At 36.7% G+C, this 20337-nt stretch overlaps 3 protein-coding genes across 6 annotated transcripts in view; 1 reads left to right on the top strand and 2 right to left on the bottom strand.

The window, feature by feature from the left end:
• Positions 1 to 1572, bottom strand: part of LOC111810249 — a 4667-nt gene extending 3095 nt beyond the window's left edge. Inside the window, exons 1-2 of one of the 2 annotated variants that reach the window (XM_023696903.1) lie at positions 1421 to 1566; positions 1117 to 1327 (exon numbers count right to left, since the gene is read on the bottom strand). The gene's annotated coding sequence lies outside the window, so the exon portion shown is untranslated. Of the gene's footprint in view, positions 1 to 1116; positions 1328 to 1420 lie in introns of both variants that reach the window. The other variant, XM_023696902.1, reaches the window with a different exon arrangement.
• Positions 1573 to 5007: 3435 nt separating this feature from the next.
• LOC111810007 (cyclin-dependent kinase F-4-like) lies at positions 5008 to 11021 on the top strand. 2 transcript variants are annotated; one of them, XM_023696537.1, is made up of 19 exons: positions 5008 to 5207; positions 6053 to 6313; positions 6405 to 6456; positions 6556 to 7100; positions 7207 to 7285; positions 7380 to 7448; positions 7547 to 7636; positions 7723 to 7861; positions 8227 to 8329; positions 8428 to 8480; positions 8564 to 8630; positions 9233 to 9341; positions 9427 to 9492; positions 9620 to 9688; positions 9769 to 9832; positions 9927 to 10001; positions 10322 to 10353; positions 10445 to 10526; positions 10613 to 11021. In XM_023696537.1, exons 4-19 carry the CDS (start codon positions 7093 to 7095, stop codon positions 10825 to 10827), a joined length of 1320 nt encoding a protein of 439 aa, XP_023552305.1. In that variant the 5' UTR covers positions 5008 to 5207; positions 6053 to 6313; positions 6405 to 6456; positions 6556 to 7092; the 3' UTR covers positions 10828 to 11021. The 2 variants fall into 2 exon arrangements, with proteins under 2 accessions (XP_023552305.1, XP_023552304.1); XM_023696536.1 differs by having other exon boundaries at positions 9927 to 10043.
• An 848-nt stretch (positions 11022 to 11869) lies between these two features.
• On the bottom strand, positions 11870 to 17561 carry LOC111809844 (protein BREVIS RADIX-like). Of its 2 annotated transcripts, XM_023696282.1 has the most exons (6): positions 17070 to 17561; positions 15415 to 15554; positions 13126 to 13526; positions 12893 to 13022; positions 12202 to 12563; positions 11870 to 12110 (listed from the first exon to the last, which is right to left on the bottom strand). In XM_023696282.1, exons 2-6 carry the CDS (start codon positions 15526 to 15528, stop codon positions 12032 to 12034), a joined length of 1086 nt encoding a protein of 361 aa, XP_023552050.1. In that variant the 5' UTR covers positions 15529 to 15554; positions 17070 to 17561; the 3' UTR covers positions 11870 to 12031. The 2 variants fall into 2 exon arrangements, with proteins under 2 accessions (XP_023552050.1, XP_023552052.1); XM_023696284.1 differs by lacking the exon at positions 17070 to 17561 and having other exon boundaries at positions 13126 to 13539; positions 15415 to 15532.
• Between the last annotated feature and the right edge of the window lie 2776 nt (positions 17562 to 20337).

Raw genomic sequence — 20337 nt, 5'->3', positions numbered from 1 at the left:
CCCCCCCCCCTTCACTCGTTCCCTTCTTCAATTGATGTGATGTGGGACCCTCCAATCCATCCCTCCTTTGGGGCCAACGTCCTTGCTGGCACACCACCTTGTGTCCACCCCCCTCCCCCCTGCTTCAAGGCCCAGCGTCCTCGCAGGCACTCGTTCCCTTCTTCGATCTACGTGGAGACCCTCCAATCCATCCTGTTAAGAATGAGAAATAGAAATAGAATTGGGATCGAAAGTATGATCTTCATTCATGTTTACCACGTTTAAATAGGATACAAACTATCAACTAATACCTAAAAATAGAAAAAAAATATATATCTAACTAAATCTGGTAAATAAATAAAATATACTATAAATCTAACCATAAATTGAAGAATATTAAGATATAATATCTAGGATATATTCCATAAATAATATATCTCAACACATCCTCCCCTTCGGAGCTCAGCCTCCTCACTGGCACATCGCCCGATGTCTGGCTCTAATACCATTTATAACAGCCCAAGTCACCCCTAGCAGATATTGTCCTCTTTGAGTTTTCCCTTTTGGGCTTTCCCTCAAGGTTTTGAAAATGTTGTCTGCTAGGGAGAAGTTTCCACACCCTTATGAAGAATGTTTTGTTCCCCTCCCCAATCGATGTGGGATCTCACACATACATACTAAACTTCCCCTTACTTTGTAGTTTGATCCTATTTCCCCTTCCCCAAGTCGCTACTTATTTCACACGCCCCAATTCCAAAAGGCCAACAAAAGGTAGTTTGTTCTTCCTCATACATTAGATATTAGAATTACATGGTTTTAAATTTCGAGGTACACCCACCCTCACGAGGCCAGTGCTGAATCAAACTCGTTCAAACAGAAAAACACATCATAAAGTCGATTCTCCGTCACGTCAATCTTCGACAACCAGAGTCCAGAAAAAAAGGACGAAGTCAAAGAGAAATTGACAACTATAAATGGTGACCAATAAATAATCTATAGCTTACAACCAAACAAGGAACTCCGCGCAAACAAACTCCTGGATGATAGAAGATTTTGAAAACCTTATGCTCCAATTAAACCTTTCAAATAACAAACCAACCACAGAATACAAGATCTAAACAACTCAATAGCATGTACCGTCGGCACGAACAGGAAGAAAGCCGGACGAATTTCTCCAGCCGTAAAATCAATCACATCAACCGCCCGCAGCGAGAGAGTAATTCGTACAAAATTTCAAGACAATCATGGCGACGACATAAAAACACACACACTGAAATTTCATAAGCAGGAGAATTCGGAACACTAATATCTGATCATACGAAGCCCTACAAATTGGATTTTCCTTCAGCTTGAAAAATGAAGAAAGCACAAAATTAACATCGAAAAACATGGAAAAATCAAGAAAAGAGAAACCCGAAGCGTTTGAAATGAGATAAAATACCGAAGAAAGTGAATCTCTTCGAGTGATTGACGCCGGAAAATCGCAGCGAAGAAGAGAGAAGGAGCAAGTTCAGACGTGTGGTCGCCACAAACACGAACTTCGACTAATTTTTCGCCGTTCTAGAATGGCCGCCTGTAGCCAACCACTCCATTAAATTGGCATTTTCCAATAATTGTTCGACCAATGGGCACCGTACGACGCCGTTTTAGCGTTGGAAATTTTCTATATTGAATCTTTATGCCAACCCAAAATCTCAATTTTATCTCAAATTTTGTCATTTTTTAATTTTTAAAATTAAATTTTGTGATTATTTTTAAAACAAAAAAATATATTTTTTTTAATTTTAATTTTTTAGTTGATATTTTATACCAAATATATAATTTCAAAAGTATTTAAATAATTAAGCTAAAAAATCGCAAAATATGACACGTGTAATTATATTTGTCATTTACTCTTTTGAATATTCACAGAAATTGCATTTTGTCCACAATTTGTGGGGCGGAGATTCTTTGACGTCGATAACTAATGCATTAAATTACAAATTTACCCTTGAACCATTATTATTTTATGATTTTTTTTTTTTTTTTGTAAAATTAAATTAAGCTTTAATATTTCTTTTTTTAATTTTCAAATCTTCACTTATTTAGAATATTTAAACTTTAATTAAATTTATTCGATATTTCTAATGTTCAATTCACCTATCAATATTCGATTTGAATATTTGAATTTTCAATCAAGTTAGTGACTTTTTTTTTTTTAATAAAAAAATAATTATTAGATTCCTTTTTTTTTTCTTTTGTCCCATTTAAAATATATTTGAAATTCCTTGAATGGAATTTTTTAAAAAAGATACCAAACGAATGGCACACAAAATTAATAAAGAAAAAATTATTAAAAAAATATCAATAAATCCAAAAAAAAACAAATAAAAAAAATGAACAATTAGGAATCTCCATAATAGTATGATATTGTCCAATTTGAGTGTAAGTTCGGGGCTTGGCCTTCCCCATAAGGAGGCCTCATTCCACCTAAATTAGCCGATGGACCACCCCTGGCTAAGTTTAGGGCATGGTTCTGATACCATATTAGATGAACACGACTCTCCACAATGGTATGATATTGTCCACTTTAGGGGCTAAGAGCATAAGCTCCCTATTAACATGTCTAAGTTTAGGGCAGGGCATGAACATGACTCTCCACAATGGTATGATATTGTCCATTTTGAGCATAAGCTCCCTGGCTAAGTTTAGGGCATGATTCTGATACCACAACTCTCCACAATGGCATGATATTGTCCACTTGAGCATAAACTCCCCTATTGAGCATATTCTCCACAATGGCTAAGTTTAGGGCTTTCCAGCATCACACCAATGGAGATANTCCTCCCCTTCGGAGCTCAGCCTCCTCACTGGCACATCGCCCGATGTCTGGCTCTAATACCATTTATAACAGCCCAAGTCACCCCTAGCAGATATTGTCCTCTTTGAGTTTTCCCTTTTGGGCTTTCCCTCAAGGTTTTGAAAATGTTGTCTGCTAGGGAGAAGTTTCCACACCCTTATGAAGAATGTTTTGTTCNCTGGCTAAGTTTAGGGCATGATTCTGATACCACAACTCTCCACAATGGCATGATATTGTCCACTTGAGCATAAACTCCCCTATTGAGCATATTCTCCACAATGGCTAAGTTTAGGGCTTTCCAGCATCACACCAATGGAGATAGTATTCCTTAATTATAAACTCATAGTCATTCCTTAAATTAGTCGATGTGGGACTTTCGTTTCATAATTATCAATTTTTTAAGTATTCCCAGTTCATTTATGTGTCCATTATTTACTTATGAATCACATTTTTAATGTTAGGTATAATATAATTTTGGAATAAAATAAAGAAAAGATTTGGAGAAATAATTATATTTTTATTCAACATCCTTATCAATAACAATATCTCATACATATTCAAAGCAACATTCCCTTGCTTCCACCAATCATATTTAAAGATTCTCGTAGCCAACCTTTTTATCTTCCCATTTTATTCTCTACCTAACATCTATTTAAACATATTTTATATTTTTTCCTACCAATATTTTTATATTAACGAGCCTGTTTGGACGTTAAAATGATTTTTAATTTAATATTGGTAGATCGATTGAAATCAAAATTTGATATTAAAATGAAATAATAGGATCAAAAATATAATTTTGGAATACTCGTTGTTTTAATTCAACAACGATATTATGTAAAAGATTCAGAGTGTTGCGGTGATTATATGATCTGATAATTGGATCCACTCGAACTATTCAATCCAAAAGGGTTGGTTGGTTGGGTTAGATTTTTTTTTTTTTTTTTTTCGATTTGGGTTGGGTTGATTTTGAAAAACCCAAAAAATTGGGTCGGGTTTTCAGTTAACATGTTTCGGTCAGCCTGACCAATCTGAAAAATAGTGTTACAACGGAACTAAATTGTAACAGCCCAGATCTACTGCGAGCAAATATTGTCCTCTTTGGGCAAGGCTTTAAAATGCGTCTACTAGCTGTGGATATGGGGAAGCCTGGAAGGAAAAGCCCAAAGAGGACAATATTTGCTAGCGGTGGATCTGGGGCGTTACAAATGGTATCAGAGCCATACACTGGACGATGTGTCAGTCTTCTCGCTGTTCCCCGAAGGTGGGTAGACATAAGGCGGTGTGTCAGGATGGACGCTGGGCCCCAAAGGGGGTAGATTTGGGGTCGGTCCCACATCAATTGGAGGAAGGAAAGAGTGCCAGCAAGGATGCTAGGTCCCGAAGGGGGTGGATTGTGATGTCCCATGTGGGTTGGGGAGGAGAACAAACTACCATTTATAAGGGTGTGTAAACATTCCCCTAGTAGACACGTTTTAAAGCCTTGAGGGAAAGCCCAAAAGATGACAATATCTGCTAGTGGTGGATAAACATAATTTTAAAGAAATAACTCGACCTCCCAACCCAACCCATTCCGAAAATTGAAGGTGGGATTGTGAACTCTATCGAATTGTTCCGTTCACCAACCCAACCTACCAGAAGTTGGTCCAAAAGATTTTTCTAACCGAACCGAACCGAACCCAAGCAATTTTTCTAACCGAACCGAACCCAAGCCATGTGCACCTTTAATTAGAAGAGCTTAATCAATTGAACCATTAATAACTCTTAAATGATTTTTGTAAATTAAAAACTAAAAAATTATATTAAATATTTTAAAATTTAAGGAGCTATTTAATGTAATTTATTAAAGTTTGAAGGCTAAAATCGTAATTATATATAAATATTAATTAATTTGGTTTAATCAAAATTCCAATTAAATATACTTTACCGCGTTGACAACCGAACTATCCATCACCGTTAGGGAAAGGAATTTTGGTCGTACAAGAATTCAAAAGGGTAAAAAAGGATAAATAAATAAATAAATAAATAAATAAATAAATATCGGGGAAATAATAACAATTAATTAATGATTTAATATAAGGAGGACCAATCAGGAGCTGCCAAGTGGCTTGAGCCAGGAGATCATTGCGGTCGAAATCCGTGAGCAGATTGAAAATAAGTGGGCTTGCCCGTAGAGAATAGAAACCCTAGGTATATAAATAGGCATCGGTGTGGGTCATGATGGGAAATTAGGTATCTTTACCTTGGTTGGCACGCAGAAAAGATCTCTTGGTTTTTGGGGTATTTGGGAATCCGTCTGGTTTCTTCGTGGTGTTGAGAAGATTTGAGGGGAAAGGAGAGCGTTGAGGGAAGCTCTGGATCCCAATTCTTCCCGTTCTTGCCGACGGAGGTTATGATTCTTCATTTTTCGTTATCGATTTAATTCGATTTCTGTCTATGTTCTTGTGAATCTATCTAGAGGTCATTTTCCCCACTATTTGTTTGATTTATGATGTGCTTCGATTGACGGATTAATTGATCGTTTTCGGAGTTTGGGCCCTTGGATTTATTTGTTTCTCGTTTAATTTTGGTGTGTGGGCATATGGCTGATTCATGCCCGGCGATCTTGTGCGGATTTGTTTTTCTATTGATTGAACAAATTCTCATTGGGTGTGAGTTTGTGGCGCTGTGATGTTTGTTTCGCTTGCTTATTCGTGAATTTGAAGCGTGTTGACTGGTTGGTTGGTGATTTAGGGTTTTATCTTTATTTCATTCCGCAAATCTTGTGGGATTTTGTCTGCGCACTGATTGTAAAGAATTTTCTTAGACGGGATCGTTGCGTGTTGCTGTTTCTGTGCTTGCTTATTTGTGAATAGGAATTCTTAACGACTAATCGGTGGGTGGGTTAGGGTCTTTGCCTGGATTAGCTCGAAATGCCTGATTCTAATATTGGTTATTGATTGGGGTCTTCCTTGATACGTGATTGAACTGACCTTGCTGGAGTTGTTAGCATTTGCATAATTGTTCTTCTCTAATATGTTTTGCCTCTTGGTTTTACTGTATCAATAGTTTGTATATTGTGATCAGATTTGGGTATCCGGCACTTGCTGCATGATCTTTTGGGTCTGATAAATTGCAGCCTTGTGGGCATTATATCCACCTTTTTTTGCTCATTTGATAAATTAGACTGACTTTGTTCATGATTTCTTCCGTGAATATTTATTCTAATGCTTTGGTGCTAATGTGTAATATCAGGTCTTTGAGGGCTTGGATATAAAGGGCTTTTTATATTTTCTCAAGATATGGAGCTTGCTTCTATTTGGACAAATTCCTTCCAGCATCGAGTTTGCTCTTTCCAGGAAGTGCTTGATTGGCGTTTCCTTGTCGTTGGAGATTTTCTTTTGGTTTCCTTTGTCAATTGCACTTAGTGGTCAAGTTCTTCTAAATGATCAGCACAAGAGGCGTAATGAAATTACTTTATGAGATAGGTGTTGGATCGTTAGTGCAACTGTTCAAGTATGGACTATTTTTTATACTTAATGTTTTGGTGAATTTTAATATCCAGTTTCACTTTTCGTATTTATTGAATTTCTTATTTTGGATGCAGAGCGTTGTTGATGAAGCATCAGGGTGATTTTCTAGGGGAGACTTCTTCAGGGGTATGATGTAACGTGCACTTTCTTTGTGTTACTTCTTCTTCTTCTTTCTTTTTTTAAATTTGTTGCATGCAACTCTAACCTCAGTCCTTTTTTCTACAGAGCTGAGTTCTGTTAATGAAACATCAAAGCTTGTTTTCACAACTACCTAAAGTGAAGACTATCACATTGACCTCTGCTGGTTGTTATTCGTTCTTTACACTTGTTCCGGACTGGTGATGTTTAGAGAGTCATGATCTTTTTTACTGGAGGATATATCTTCAATCTCAAAGTTGAATTGTGAGATAGCTTCAAGTTAATATTGTAATCATCTGGTATTTCCAACTGCTCAGTTGGTTTGGACATTTATTCTCAAGGTTCAACATGTTCAGTGGTGTTTGTCATATACTGCTATATTGTTCCTCTCTTGAAGTCGAATCTGCGGATTTTTTAATGAATAAAGCTGCACAGCCTGCACATCAGAATTTTTCTGGTTTTGTGCTTTTGCACTTCACCAAGGAAAATTAGTGGTGGCTTTTGTTATATCAGTGCAAGACGGTTGTTTACTTAGTCATTATACAAAGATTAGATGCAAGTTATCATTTTCAAGTTTCTATACTTTTGAATAAAGGAGGTTTTCTTTGTGCTTCTGCGAAAAAAATGGAGAGGTTAGCTTCTTCCCCTAGCTTTATCATTATTTTTCTCATTTTGTTGTGCTATTTTCTTAATTGTGCATGTGTAACTTATGTTTATCAATTTTATTACCATTTTAAGGTATATGCTAATCAAGGAAGTTGGTGATGGTACTTTTGGAAGTGTCTGGCGAGCTATCAATAAGCAAACTGGGGAAGCTGTAAGCATCTGCTGATGTCTCTCTGCGTTTATATCTTGAGAAAAATTGTTCAACAATTAGTTTCACTTTGCGATCTTCTTCCTTAAATCAACAGGTTGCAATTAAGAAAATGAAGAAAAAATATTACACATGGGAGGAGTGCGTCAATCTGAGAGAAGTGAAGGTAATGCATCCTTCATTTTTTTTTTCTTTATCTGATTGCCTTGTTTTTCTTTCCTTATCCTGAAGTTAATTCATTTTCTTGCAATCTGAACATCACAGTCACTGCGGAAGATGAATCATCCAAATATTGTTAAGCTGAAGGAAGTTATCAGGGAAAACAATATTTTGTACTTCGTATTTGAATACATGGTTAGTGGTGCCATTTTTTCAACTTGGTACATATTTTATGTTAAAAAATTATTCTTGTCCTAACTCAACAAAAATTTTATGTTCAGGATTGCAGTCTCTATCAACTTATGAAGGATAAGGAAAAACTCTTCTCAGAAGCTGAAGTGAGAAATTGGTGCTTTCAAGTTTTTCAAGGTCTTGCCTACATGCATCAGCGAGGTTATTTTCACCGTGACCTTAAACCAGGTACCTCACTTGTTTTTGTGTCTAGTATAATGCACTTAATTGGGTTCCATAGACTATCTGCTAATATCATTTTGAATCTGACTTATTTCTTAAGGGTCTTTTGACCTTTTAGAGTATGTTGAGTTTTTGTTATGCGGGATGTATTTTCATGTGATAAACGTTATGTGAAAATGCATTTATGGGATATTTTTATATAAGTTCTCTTTTGTGAGCATGGTGTTTGTATTTGTTCTTTATTTCATAGTTTACTCTCGTTGTTTCATATTAACACTTTATATATATATATATATATATATTTTTTTTTTTTTTTTCCTCCCCCCTTTTTTATTTCGATTTATTTAACTCAACTTTTTTTCCTTTCCCAGAAAATTTATTAGTTGCTAAAGACTTGATAAAACTTGCTGATTTTGGGCTTGCTCGTGAAACTAGTGCACTACCACCCTATACTGAGTATGTTTCAATTCGATGGTAAGTGCATCTCATCTCTTTCCTGTTATAGATGCTGTTGCATTTTATTGCAGTGATTGCAGTGATTCCACGTAGTAACATTTAATCTTGAGTCTCAGGTATAGAGCTCCAGAGGTGCTACTTCAGTCCTACCTTTATGGTCCTAAAGTTGGTGAGGAATCGACTGAACTTTTAAGTTGCTCCAACCCCGTTAAAGCTTAATCTAATACATGCTTACTACTTTACTTTTTGCAGATATGTGGGCAATGGGTGCTATAATGGCAGAGTTGTTTACTCTTCGTCCACTTTTTCCTGGAGCAAGGTGAGCTCATACACATTCACTTATTACTTGTTTATGCTTTATGCATAAACAATTATTAGTGCCAAGCCAAAAATACTAATGTCTTGATTTTTTTAAGAAATTGCTGGTGCTTGGGTTCACGTATTTCCTTACAAACTGCCCTTCCATTTGTTTCTTGTCAATATTATTTGCATAAAAATAATTAGTGGGGATCTACTTGTCATGATCTTTTATTTTACTTTATGGCCTTCTTTCACCTAGTTCCCTATAATAGCAAACGTTGGTATTTGTTTTATTTCTTGTGTTTTGTACTTTTATTATTAGTAATGTAGTAGTTTGATAATTACGAACTCTGTAAATAGTTGAATGTGCAAGCTTTGTTTTCGTTTGCATCCCTGCTATTTTTCTTTCAAAATCTAATCTTTATCATGTAGTCTTGTGAGGAGATTTTGTGTGAAACTCATGGTCTCCTTTGTCTGTGATTCTATATTTGAACCATGCCTGCAACAGATTTTGGTAAAATTATAAAACAAAAATGAAAGCTAGGCCAGACGGGGTAGTCATTTGACGACAGTTGAAATTGTCATCTAATATGAAGAGTTTTCTATATTTGTTTCATGCAGCGAACCAGACCAAATCTACAAAATTTGCAGTATACTTGGCACTCCAACTATGGATACATGGTCTGATGGGCTCTGTCTTGCCAGGAATATCAATTATCAATACCCGCAGGTCGGTCTCCTTTGTCCTCTTTTGGTTCAAATAACCATGTCATATATGTGTATATTTTATGTATTTTCTTGTTTCACATTTGCAGTTTAATCGAGTTCATCTCTCCGTTGTTATTCCTTCAGCGAGTGATGATGCAGTCAATCTTATTGCAGTAAGTACAAATAGATGGCCATTGAAACTATTTGGTCTGAACCGGTTAATGCTTAAACACGGTGAAGCACCATGCGTTCATTTGATTAATGCATGTTCCTATATATATATATTTTTTTTGTCTGCAGTCACTTTGTTCATGGGATCCATCCAAGAGACCAACAGCTATGGAAGCCCTCCAACATCCCTTCTTCCAGGTAGTCCTTTATTTTTCATCTTGTAAATCAATAAATGTGTATAATTTCATTTAAGATTGTTTTATTTTAATGTGTGGCAGAGTTGCTACTATGTTCCACCGTCTCTTCGTGCTAGAGCGCCATTTGCTCGGACCCCTCCTTCTGGTATGTTTATTTCAGCTCCTCCCTGGTTTTGAACATGGTAAGCTAAAAACATTGCTTGGTTGGACAACTTTTGATGTGTTCTTCACTATCACAGCTGGAACAAAGAATTTGCTGGAGCAACAGACTGCTAAGAAATATCCTGTGGCTTTATCTGATTCAAGAATCGCTGGTACTTTCTCCTCTCCTAAGTTGCCCGAGTTGTTGAGCACAGGTAGTGTATTTATTAGCGGGCATGTCCCGGTGTATTTTGAGATGGTTAAGATCATTTTTGTGAGGTTTATAATCACCTCAAAATGGATTTAGATAGTATGTAAACAAGTTTTAAGAAGTGTAAAAACCAAACATTAAAAGGATTTTGAATAATTAAATGCATGTTCGGTAGAAAATTTTGATTTTAACTATTTCTAACCACTTTCAAACATGCATGCCCTAACATTATATAGACACTTAGATTAGCTCGATTTCTGAATCATCAAAACCATCTTGCAGGTGTGCAGAGGAAGTTGGATTTGGTGAACCCGGTAAGTATCGCCCGCCCCCTCTCCCCGGCCACCCAAAATAAACATGCTCACCTAAACTAACATCGTTTCACCTTTTTCATCTTTTTCTTAGGATGCAAATAAGAGTGATACAATTATGAAGAGCACAGCTAGACTACCAAAGTACCGACCGCCTGTGAGGAATAGCCCTACCAGTAAGTTCCTTGGTTTCTGTTGCATTACCTCAATTATTGACCAAGATTAGTTTATGGAAGAAGTGGTTTATATTTGCATATTGCAGACTCTATCTACAGGGGAAATAATGTGCGTGGAGTTTCCGATACAGGCCAAAAGTTGGCAAACATGACAATTGCCCCTCGCAAGCCATCTATCGGGCAGCTTCTTCGGCCAATGAAAGCGGGTGTCCGTTGGAACGGTTCGTCTAGCGATCTGTTAATAAGGCCCGCTCAAGAGATTCAACATGGCAGTAATTACCCCAGGAAGGTAGCAGGATGACCGCCCTTCCTCCCTCTCGTTATCGTCCTTATGGTGTGTGTATGTTTTTGTTCTTCGAAGAATCGTATGCAACTCTTCCCTTGGGGACTATATGTAATAAATGCCCCGCTGACTGTCTGTTTTTGTTCTTATGTTTGCTATAAACTGTGTTTGCGTAATGAAATAAAAGAATTATCAGTCATTTCCCTCTTCAAGGCTTTATCTTTCTTCTTGTTCTTCCAAGTAGAGTGAGCAAGCTTCTCGTCTTCCATGTTTGGTTTTTCCATCGATCATGAACTGCACAGATCGCCCTCCGTGTCAAGCTGAGATTCCACGAAAGAAAGGGGAGGTTGGTCTCAAAATAGCTTCTATTGCTATATATCTTGGTTAATTTTGGGACAATTTTGCCTACGTACATCCAAGTTTCTCTTCTTGCTCACGAAAAGAAACTTCGTGGTATACAATCGACTTTGGTTTTGGTTGAAAATAAGATCCAACTTGCCTTGCCTTATCTAATAGCGCTTCAGATTATATAAATCTTGATAACTCTCGGATAGAGTATTAAGACGGAAAATCCTATTAGATAACAAACAAGAGATTCTAAGCTTGAACTCGATGAATTAACATAATTGTTATTATGTCTTCAAGGACTTGGTTCTAAAAAAGAAGAAATAAGAGTGGGTTTTGCCTTCTTCTAGTGTAAGCAAAGAACGTACAACAACCTTAGATGTATTTAACGCAGGTCCACTAGAACGTGGGAAATTCACAAGGACGACAACTATCTTATTCACTAGAACGTGTGTATTTTAGCTGCCTATCCTGATACCAGATGGGATAATAGAAAGAGGTGAAGGACAGGAGGTATATGATTGACCAGGGTAGTCGATTTCATTTCATTTTAAGCGAAACCTATCCAGGTCAAGCCGAGTCAATTCTAGAGAAAACCCGAGCTGATCCATTTTTACACCTGTCTGGTAAAAAAAATGATAATAATAGATTGTATAAAGACTATTTAAAGAGGAGGGTAAATAAAAATATATAGCCTTGGAAGAAAATAAAAGAATGGCTTGCAGAATTCTGATAGGAAAATCAGAAACTTGGTTTTGTATATGTTGCTGCTGGTGGTGAGTAAATTTCCTTAGCAAAAGAACTCTATATCCAGCTGATGGCTTTTTGTTGAATATTACATTCTAAAGACAAAATTTTTGGAACATGAATAATTAAGTTAAAGGTATTGAGCTTGGATCCTCTCCCTGTTCTCATCCCACCATTGCTTCGCGTTCATTTCCCCGAACTTTTCACGGCTGTTCATATCGAGTCGAACAATGTCAATCCATCTTCAGTATATATAAAACATTACTATGGAGGAAGCAAATGAATGTAGATGTTAATTACCTGAATCTGACACGACGAAGCTCTCTAGTGCCATCAACAAGCTGCCTGATAGTTATATAGACCCCGGGATCATCTTCCTCGACCCACTCCGCCTCGATGTCGCTTGCATTGCTAATGGAAATTGAAGGTTCGTCTCTAGAAGAGGTAGTTGTGCGTGATGCTTCCATAGACGACATGTCGCCTTTCGCGCTACCTGCTGGATAGGCACTTGAACCTGCATAATGGTGGCTGCTTCCTTGGTCAAAATGCTGGTCAGATGGAAATCCTTTACTCCCAGAAGGTTTGTAGTTTCTTGGCGTCCAATCTTTGTTCCCTGAAGTCATCGGACTATCCCTTCCCATCTTTGAGTAAGAAGAATCCCTCTGAAGATTGTGAACATTTACAGAATTATCAGAAAATATTAAACATGCACGGTTAAAATATCATCACTAGTTCAGCTAATTGTCTATGTATTTTAGGAAAATGATTTAGGTATTTTAGAAATAAATGGTTAGATATTTTAGAAATAAACAGTCGAGGCTTTATTATAAATACCCTTCTACCTACCTACCTAGGTTTTCATTCCAAAAAATCCAATAGTTTCTACAGGTCTAGCAATCAGAATGCACAACAAAGAGTCCTTGAAACATTTACTCTTGCATCATTTTAATGGGAGAAATAGAGTCAGGAGCAAAGGTCCTGGAGGACTTACCCCGTCCTCAGTTCTTGGTGGCGTATGAAGAGCTTGCTGGTTGAATCTCTGGACATTATAGAGCTCCGTTATTCTGTCATAGTTCTCGCCCCACCAACGCTGAGCTTGCCATTTGTTAAACATTTCTCGACTTCAAGAAGGAGAAAAAAGAAAACTAATGTTAACTTTGCTTAAAGAAGATATTAATTTAGACAGAGGAACCGACAGCGTTAAGCATTTACTATTCATCTTACTTGAAACGAATTCGTTTTAAATCATTGCCTCCATTGGGTAGGGACACAAAAGTGATGTGAACACCAGGCTCCACCTGTGCCATCCACTCTTTCGACTCATCCTCATCCTCGAGCACCACATCACATGCTGATATGGAGGAATCGGCTCCAGGAGTCTGATCTCCTCGGAAGACCCCTTTAAATCTAGAGTCAGATCTGGTATGTGGGTGGCGATTAACACGAGGGAAGTCCCAGGCAGGGGTTGAGCTTGCACTTGCCCCTCCTATGTAGGGGTATGGAACCCCTTCTGAAGCAGTGTCAAAATCTGGGTAAGGTCGCTGTCCTTTCTTATAGCTACTGGAGCCTGTGCAGGGTTTGCACTGTCTGTAAGCACCGGAGAATTTCAACGCCATGTCCTTAATCTGTAGAATGTAGCTATCAACAGTTAGAATAAGGATCTTAATACTGAGTATTAAGGGGAGAGAGTGCTACTTTGATTACTTAGGGAATGATAGTAGGTTTATAAGTAAGGAACATTCTATTGGTAGGAGAATTCTTAAAAAAGTTCAAAGCAAAATCATGAAATTTTATGCTAAAGTTCGAACCCTGCTTTTCACACAACACATAATACCTATTTTTTTTTTTTTTTTCCTTTTAACCTGAATATTAGGCTGTATATCGTATCCAATGCATGTCACTATATTAATAATGGAGTGAAGTGTACAGTTCGGCCATTGTGAATCAATAAATACGCATGAAATTGAACATTTTTTTTCCTTGGTGAGAGACACATCCACTTTTGAATTACGTGGAGCATGCTGAATGGTGTTTCAGGAAAGTGGATTCTACAACTTGAAGAGTTATTTTGGAAGATATTTTCCTATGGTATTTAAGAATAGAAATAATATCACATGTCATAAGAATTGAAATTCCTAAACAATCAATAAAATAAAAAGGTCTTATTAACTTCTTATTGCCAATCAAGTGGTTGCTCATCCTGCAAAGAAAGGGTTTGGCTAAGATGCAATACTTTTGAAAAACAGTGCGTCGACAAAAATTCAATGGTGGGTCACATTCAGGCGGTCATTGGGCTGTCCTTTCTTAAAATGCGTCTTGTCTATTCCGAAGTGAATATGTCGATGACCCCACCGCTACTTGACACAAAATGTGCTGCCACTATTTCTTGGCAAAATCACATTTCCAAGACAGACTGGACCAGTCATCCTTACTTATACTAAGACCCAATCCCAAAATGGGTGTTGTTGGCATATATACTATTATGAGCGCAAACTTCAAAAAAAATTTTGCAAAATTTCCCTGCTCATAATTTCCGTAACTAAATAACAGTAGCTGATGGTAAGGTTGCACCGTTCCAATATTTCATCTCCTAAATGAAATTATCTAGTGGTAAGAAAGTTAATCCAGCAAAACAGGCTATACTTGATGAACCACTATCTTTCATGTTGAGGATGGTTGGGAGGGAGTAACAAATTGACTAATTAAGGGAATGATCATGAGTTTAAAAGTAGGGAATATATCTCCATTGATATGTGGCCCAAAGCAAAACAATGTGAACTTATGATAAAAGTGAACAATATCATAGTACCGTAGAGATGTGTAATTACGAACATTTCACCCCATGACCTGAGGCATGAAAATCAGATTACCACTTAATAATTGCCCGAGTGAAAAGCAAGCAAACCAATTCGTACTCGAAGGAAGGCTGGAGGTGGGTGAATGGGGATCTTCTCGATAAGCGCATGTACTACTTTGATCATTTGGGAATAGAAACTATTAAGAGAAAAACAAAAAACAAAAATCTTTATTCTATCAAACAAGAATCTTTATTCTATCGGTAACCGGGGGAGCCAAGAAGAGCTGCAGGTCAGCAAAGTCAGATTTCTGATACGACGTGTCCCTATGAAAGCTACGTGGACTAGAAAGTTGTGAGCCATCGGGACAAAATTTTGGTAATCTGTTAAAAGAATCACTGGCTTCTAAATGACAAAACAAAAACGTAATAACTAGGAAGTGCTCAAGGACAAAAACGTTAGAGCGCGTCGTAAGAAAGCACAAACGCTAACACTTTCCTACCTAAATCTGATCTTAAAAAAGATTTGAAAAGAAATAATAAACATTAGGCACGTTCATATTGGTGAAAAGAAGGCATAGATGGTCCCCATTTATCGCAAGGCTAATGGGTATTACGAGATTTGTCTGTTTTCACAAGATGGAAAAGAAACTGAGAAAACAAAGATGTAGCCGGAGCAAGACAGAGAAAAAGAGACAGAAGGGTATAGGATTAAGAACCTGTGTTGTCAGGCTTTTGACGGCTTCCTTTGTACTAGGCGTGCCACTACCACGCGCAGCCCCATCCTCACCCCCGTCGTCTGTCTGTTTCGTACATGCTATGCATGTAAACATTTTCCTTCAACTTTGCCTTTTTTACTCTGCACATAACAAACAAGTAGGTTCCACCTAGAGGTTTAGTGGATACTATATTGATGAAAGAAAAAAAGGAATCCCAAAAATTAATTGCATAATCCGGCGACTTTCCCTTTGTTTCTCTCACTCTTTCTCTTGTGTATTGAGTGAGGAGAAGAAAACAAACAAGCCTTCCCTTTACCCAACATTGAGATAGACATGTAATACTCGAATAGTAAAGAACAACAGTTTCCAATTGGAGGATTTCCACCATCATTTAAATTAACTTTCATGAGGAAATCGATTGAGTAAAGCACTGATTTCTCTGTTTTTGGATAGCTTAGGTAGTGTTAAAGAAAGAAATAAAGAAAGGGATGGGTTATATAAACTTCTATGTAGTAGGTACGCGGCTAAATGGGACAAAAGGAAACTGGGGGAATCTGAAATAAATATAAATTCGTTCATCGATCCGCGGGAAACAGATGGGTCCTGGAGAAAGGAAAAGGGAAGAAAAAAAGGAAAAGGGCTGCTCGGGATCAGAGACGACTAAGAAAAGATCAGAATAGGAACAAGAGGGGAGGGGGAGTCGATAATTGAAAGGAAAGTAAATGGGGGCACAGCCAATTTGAAAGTAGTCGACTGAGAGAGACCGAGTGTGGTACATGCTTTGCTTTACTCTTACAAAGCCGAATAAAGAATCAAATATTTGTTAATGCCAAAGTTTCTGACAACCTATTGGCTCTTTCTTTTTTCCCTATGGGCAAATCGCATCGCTCTTCCGTCTCCAAGAAATCCAAAAAAGCGACTAAGAGAGAGAAATATGCATTAATTAACAACAGCAGAGATTCAGGAAGAACGAACGCAAAATTAATCGTTTCAGATTGAAAGCTGTGGGTGAGACGACAGAGAGACAATGAATATGGAGAGGATAACACTGAGACATAGAGGAAGAAGAAGAAGAAGAAGCAGAAGCAGAAGATGACGTTGATATTTTTTTTCTTTTGGTTCATCAATTTAATTCAATCTTTAATATTCGAAAACGACTCATCGAAGCAAAAGCCAACCGTGATTTACAGACTTTGTCCATCTTAGGCCCCCTCTTCGACACCCTAATTAAATTCTCTTTTACACACTTTCCGCTGTTTATCGTTCCCTCTTTAATTCTCTTCTCCAGAAAGCTAATCTAATTTCTTCATATCCAGCAAGAGAAACGGAAAATAGAGTAAGTGCTAAGGCTATAGGAATCAACGCACAGAGACAGAATCAATCAAATGATTCAAATGTTAAACACCACCGATTAGTGAAATGGCGACGAATGATTCTAAATTGAAAGAACATTACAGAGGATGGATACAGAAACCATTAGAAACGTTCTGGATCCATAAAACAGGACTCGAATATGAAACAATGATCAGAAGGAAAATAAAAAATAAAAAAGAATTAGAGAAGAAGATTCTCTGAGAAATCAATACTCTGTTTGTTTGCTTAGAAAGACGATCAAATTGAAGAAAACGGTAAAGTAAATGCAGCAAGAATCTCACCTCTTAGGCTCCTCAGAAGCTTATCCACCGAAAATCGAACTGAAATCAGCCGCACTGTTCGTCTGTCAACGACGAATTCCCCACTTTTCTTCCTCAAAATTTTCCGTTTCAAGAAATCTTCGCTTTAATCACACTCTCACAGCAATGGCAACCAAAAGCAACAGCAATCAAAATCCCTAAAATATCGCCAATCAGAGCCTCTTCGCGCTTAATTTCTGCAGTTACACTGACAACAAACAAGGCATTCTCTCACTCAACTCTCACTCCCTGATTCTCTGCCAAAACCTCCAAACAAACAGCAGAATCAAAATGCAATCAAGAACCGAATTGAACGCTCGCCGGCGTCCACCGGCGGCGAACAGCAAGGTCCGAATCAAAAATCCAAAGATCCCAAAAAAAAAGGGGGGGAAAAATTGTTCAGAAAGGGAAAGTTTGGGATATTATAGTTCCGGGTTTTACGTTAGCGAGAGCCCAAATATCGGCAAAAATAAAATTCAGAGACAACAAATAAGATCACTTCGACGAGAGCAGCTATTTATATAGAGAATCCAGGATAACGCCGTCTGATTTCCGCCGTTAACTAACGAAAATTGTCTTTTACTTGTAAGGAGGGAGAGGGGAAATTGTTAACAGTGGATTGACGTTTGGTCATTACCCCAGAGGACAGCCTGGGCCCACATGTTTTGGTGACGTATTGAAGAGGATGGGAAGTAGGACACGTGGCAAACTCTGATTGGATACCGTTCTCATAAGAATAAAATCAACGGTGGAGATTCGTTTTAATGTAAAAAACCAAATACAATATCGCGATTTTGATCAATCGCCTCCCTCGTTTTTTTATCTTTTTCCTTTTAAAAGAAAAAAATTCATTTCAAATTACTTTAATTTTGTATATTTCAAAATTGGTTAAATTACAAATTTATCCTCCTCAAAAATTTTAAAACGTGTCTGCGGAGTTCCCGAGCTTTCAAATTTAGGTATATTGAACTATAACGGACGAACTTTTTGTCTCCATTTTACCCTTTTCATTTTTTTAAGTCATTTAATAATCACGAACTTTTTATTATATATTATTAATTATTCTCGTGAAATTTTAATTTTATGTACAATAAATTTTAAATATGGTAAAAAAAATTAAAATTTTGTGATTATTTATTTATTTATTTACAAATTAAATAAAAATTTAATTTTATTAGGCATAATATTTAAAGTTTATTAGGTATAATTTTAATATAAGCTTAAATTCTGTAACATAAAAGTAATAATAATTAAATATATATTAATGTGAAGAATCTAAGCATATCTAAATGTCTAATAAACATTAATTACTTTAATTAAAGTTAAGTTAGATTCCTTACTTCTAATTATCCAACTAAATATTTGAATTTAAACCGCAATTTGTAACGTTGCAATAATTATAAATAAAACTAAAAATTAATTAATTTAAAATTTGTGATAATTTAAAAATATATATATAATAATAACGAGAAAAATAAAATTTTGAGTGGACGTGTTATCTAAGAAGGCTCGCTTTCGTTACGGCTATGATGGGTTTCCTTAACCAAGTCACTATTTATGAGTCGTTGGCACGTTCTTTAACGGGCATGTGGTCAAAGCTTTGGTCTTTTTTCGTTGCTTGGAAGGTTAGGGTTTAATATTCTAACTCACATGCATGAGAGCAGAATCAATAATAATCTAATAATCATTGATCAATTATGCGACCGTGAATTTGTTTTCGAACATTGTAGACACTTTCTGTACTACTATTGAAGCTAACCGTGCTCGAAGTTATTTCCTTAATGTAGGGCTAGTGCTCGAAAGCTCCGAAGGTAGGGCTAGTGACTGGTGTAAAGTCGTAACAAGTCATACAGGAGGATGCACTTGAATCACCTCATTTTTCGAAAGAGTTGATGTTTGTTGGGGATTTTGGTTCGACGCTGCTTTACACCTAAAAAGAAGCGAGCCACATTTGAGTTAAACTTGGAGATGGAAGTCGCCCAAGCCCACTGCTAGCAGATATTGTCCGCTTTAGTCTGTAACGTATCGTTGTCAACCTCACGGTTTTAAAACGCGTCTGTTAGGGAGAGGTTTCCACACCCTTATAAGGAATGTTTTGTTGCTCTCTCCAACCAATATGAGATCTCGCAATCCACTCTCTCAGGGAACCAGCGTCCTCCCTAACACACTGCTCAGTGTTTGGTTCTGATACCATGATACCATTTATAACAGCCTAAGCCCACGTCTAACAGATATACACTATTTCAATCAATACACGAGTCAAATAACGTCACCTTGTTTGTGTGTCCCTTCGACAAAGTTTCCCGAGCGACGACTTAGCCGATAAGGTACAAACGAAGCCTACAGGGGGAGGCAACTTATCGAGAATCGAGCTAACCCCCTCCCTTAGCAAACTCTTGTTTTCATGTCATCTACGACTCAAACCATATGGCAAAGAGGAAAGGGACTAATCTCACTAGAGAGGTCTCGACACCATTTTTGATTCAGTACTAAATTAAGTATCGAGTGTGATGGACACAATACTATACTAGGAGCGTGTCCATTACAAACCCTTTTGATTAAATATTTCATCGTCTCGACGTGAAAGCTAACATGGACCCTATAGCCAAATTCTTGCCTCGAACAATATATATTTTCCCGGTACCCTTAAATTTTATTATTTTGCAAATTAATGTTGATTAAAAAAAAAAGAGACAAGAAACAAAACAAAGACAAGGAGACAAAAATATTTAGATTTTATTTAGTTATAAATGATTTGGAATGAGGACATGTTGTCTCCATAAGAAGATTAAAAAAAAACATTTAATAAATTATTTAATTTTTATTTTTTCCGTGGTTGTTGGATAATGTAATATTAATTTCAATAATTTCTTTTTAAAAAATATAATTAATTTATTTATTTATTTTTACTAATTTGGCCTTTATTTTAATTGTGATTGGGCAGTCACGCAAGTAAACAAACATGCCACTGGTGAGGAGTACTGTGAGAGGTCTAATCCAATCAGATTGCACGGGTGAGGAACTGAGATGCCCTGCAGGTGAGGATATTACCAAAAATAATAATAAAAATAAAAAACTAAAAATAGAATCAAAATTGGAATCTCAAAAAGATTCCAAGAAGCAAAATCCCTTTACCTAAATCTGTCTCATCGTACTATCAACTAAACTAATCAAATTTTTATTTATTTTATTTTTTAAAAACGAAATAAATTTTAATCTCTATTTATTTCATTATTTTCCTTCTTAATTT

Source organism: Cucurbita pepo, chromosome LG14, assembly GCF_002806865.2.
Source record: "Cucurbita pepo subsp. pepo cultivar mu-cu-16 chromosome LG14, ASM280686v2, whole genome shotgun sequence".
Lineage (NCBI taxonomy): Eukaryota > Viridiplantae > Streptophyta > Magnoliopsida > Cucurbitales > Cucurbitaceae > Cucurbita > Cucurbita pepo.
Note: the sequence above shows the minus strand (reverse complement) of the source record. Positions and strands in the feature narration are given on the sequence as shown.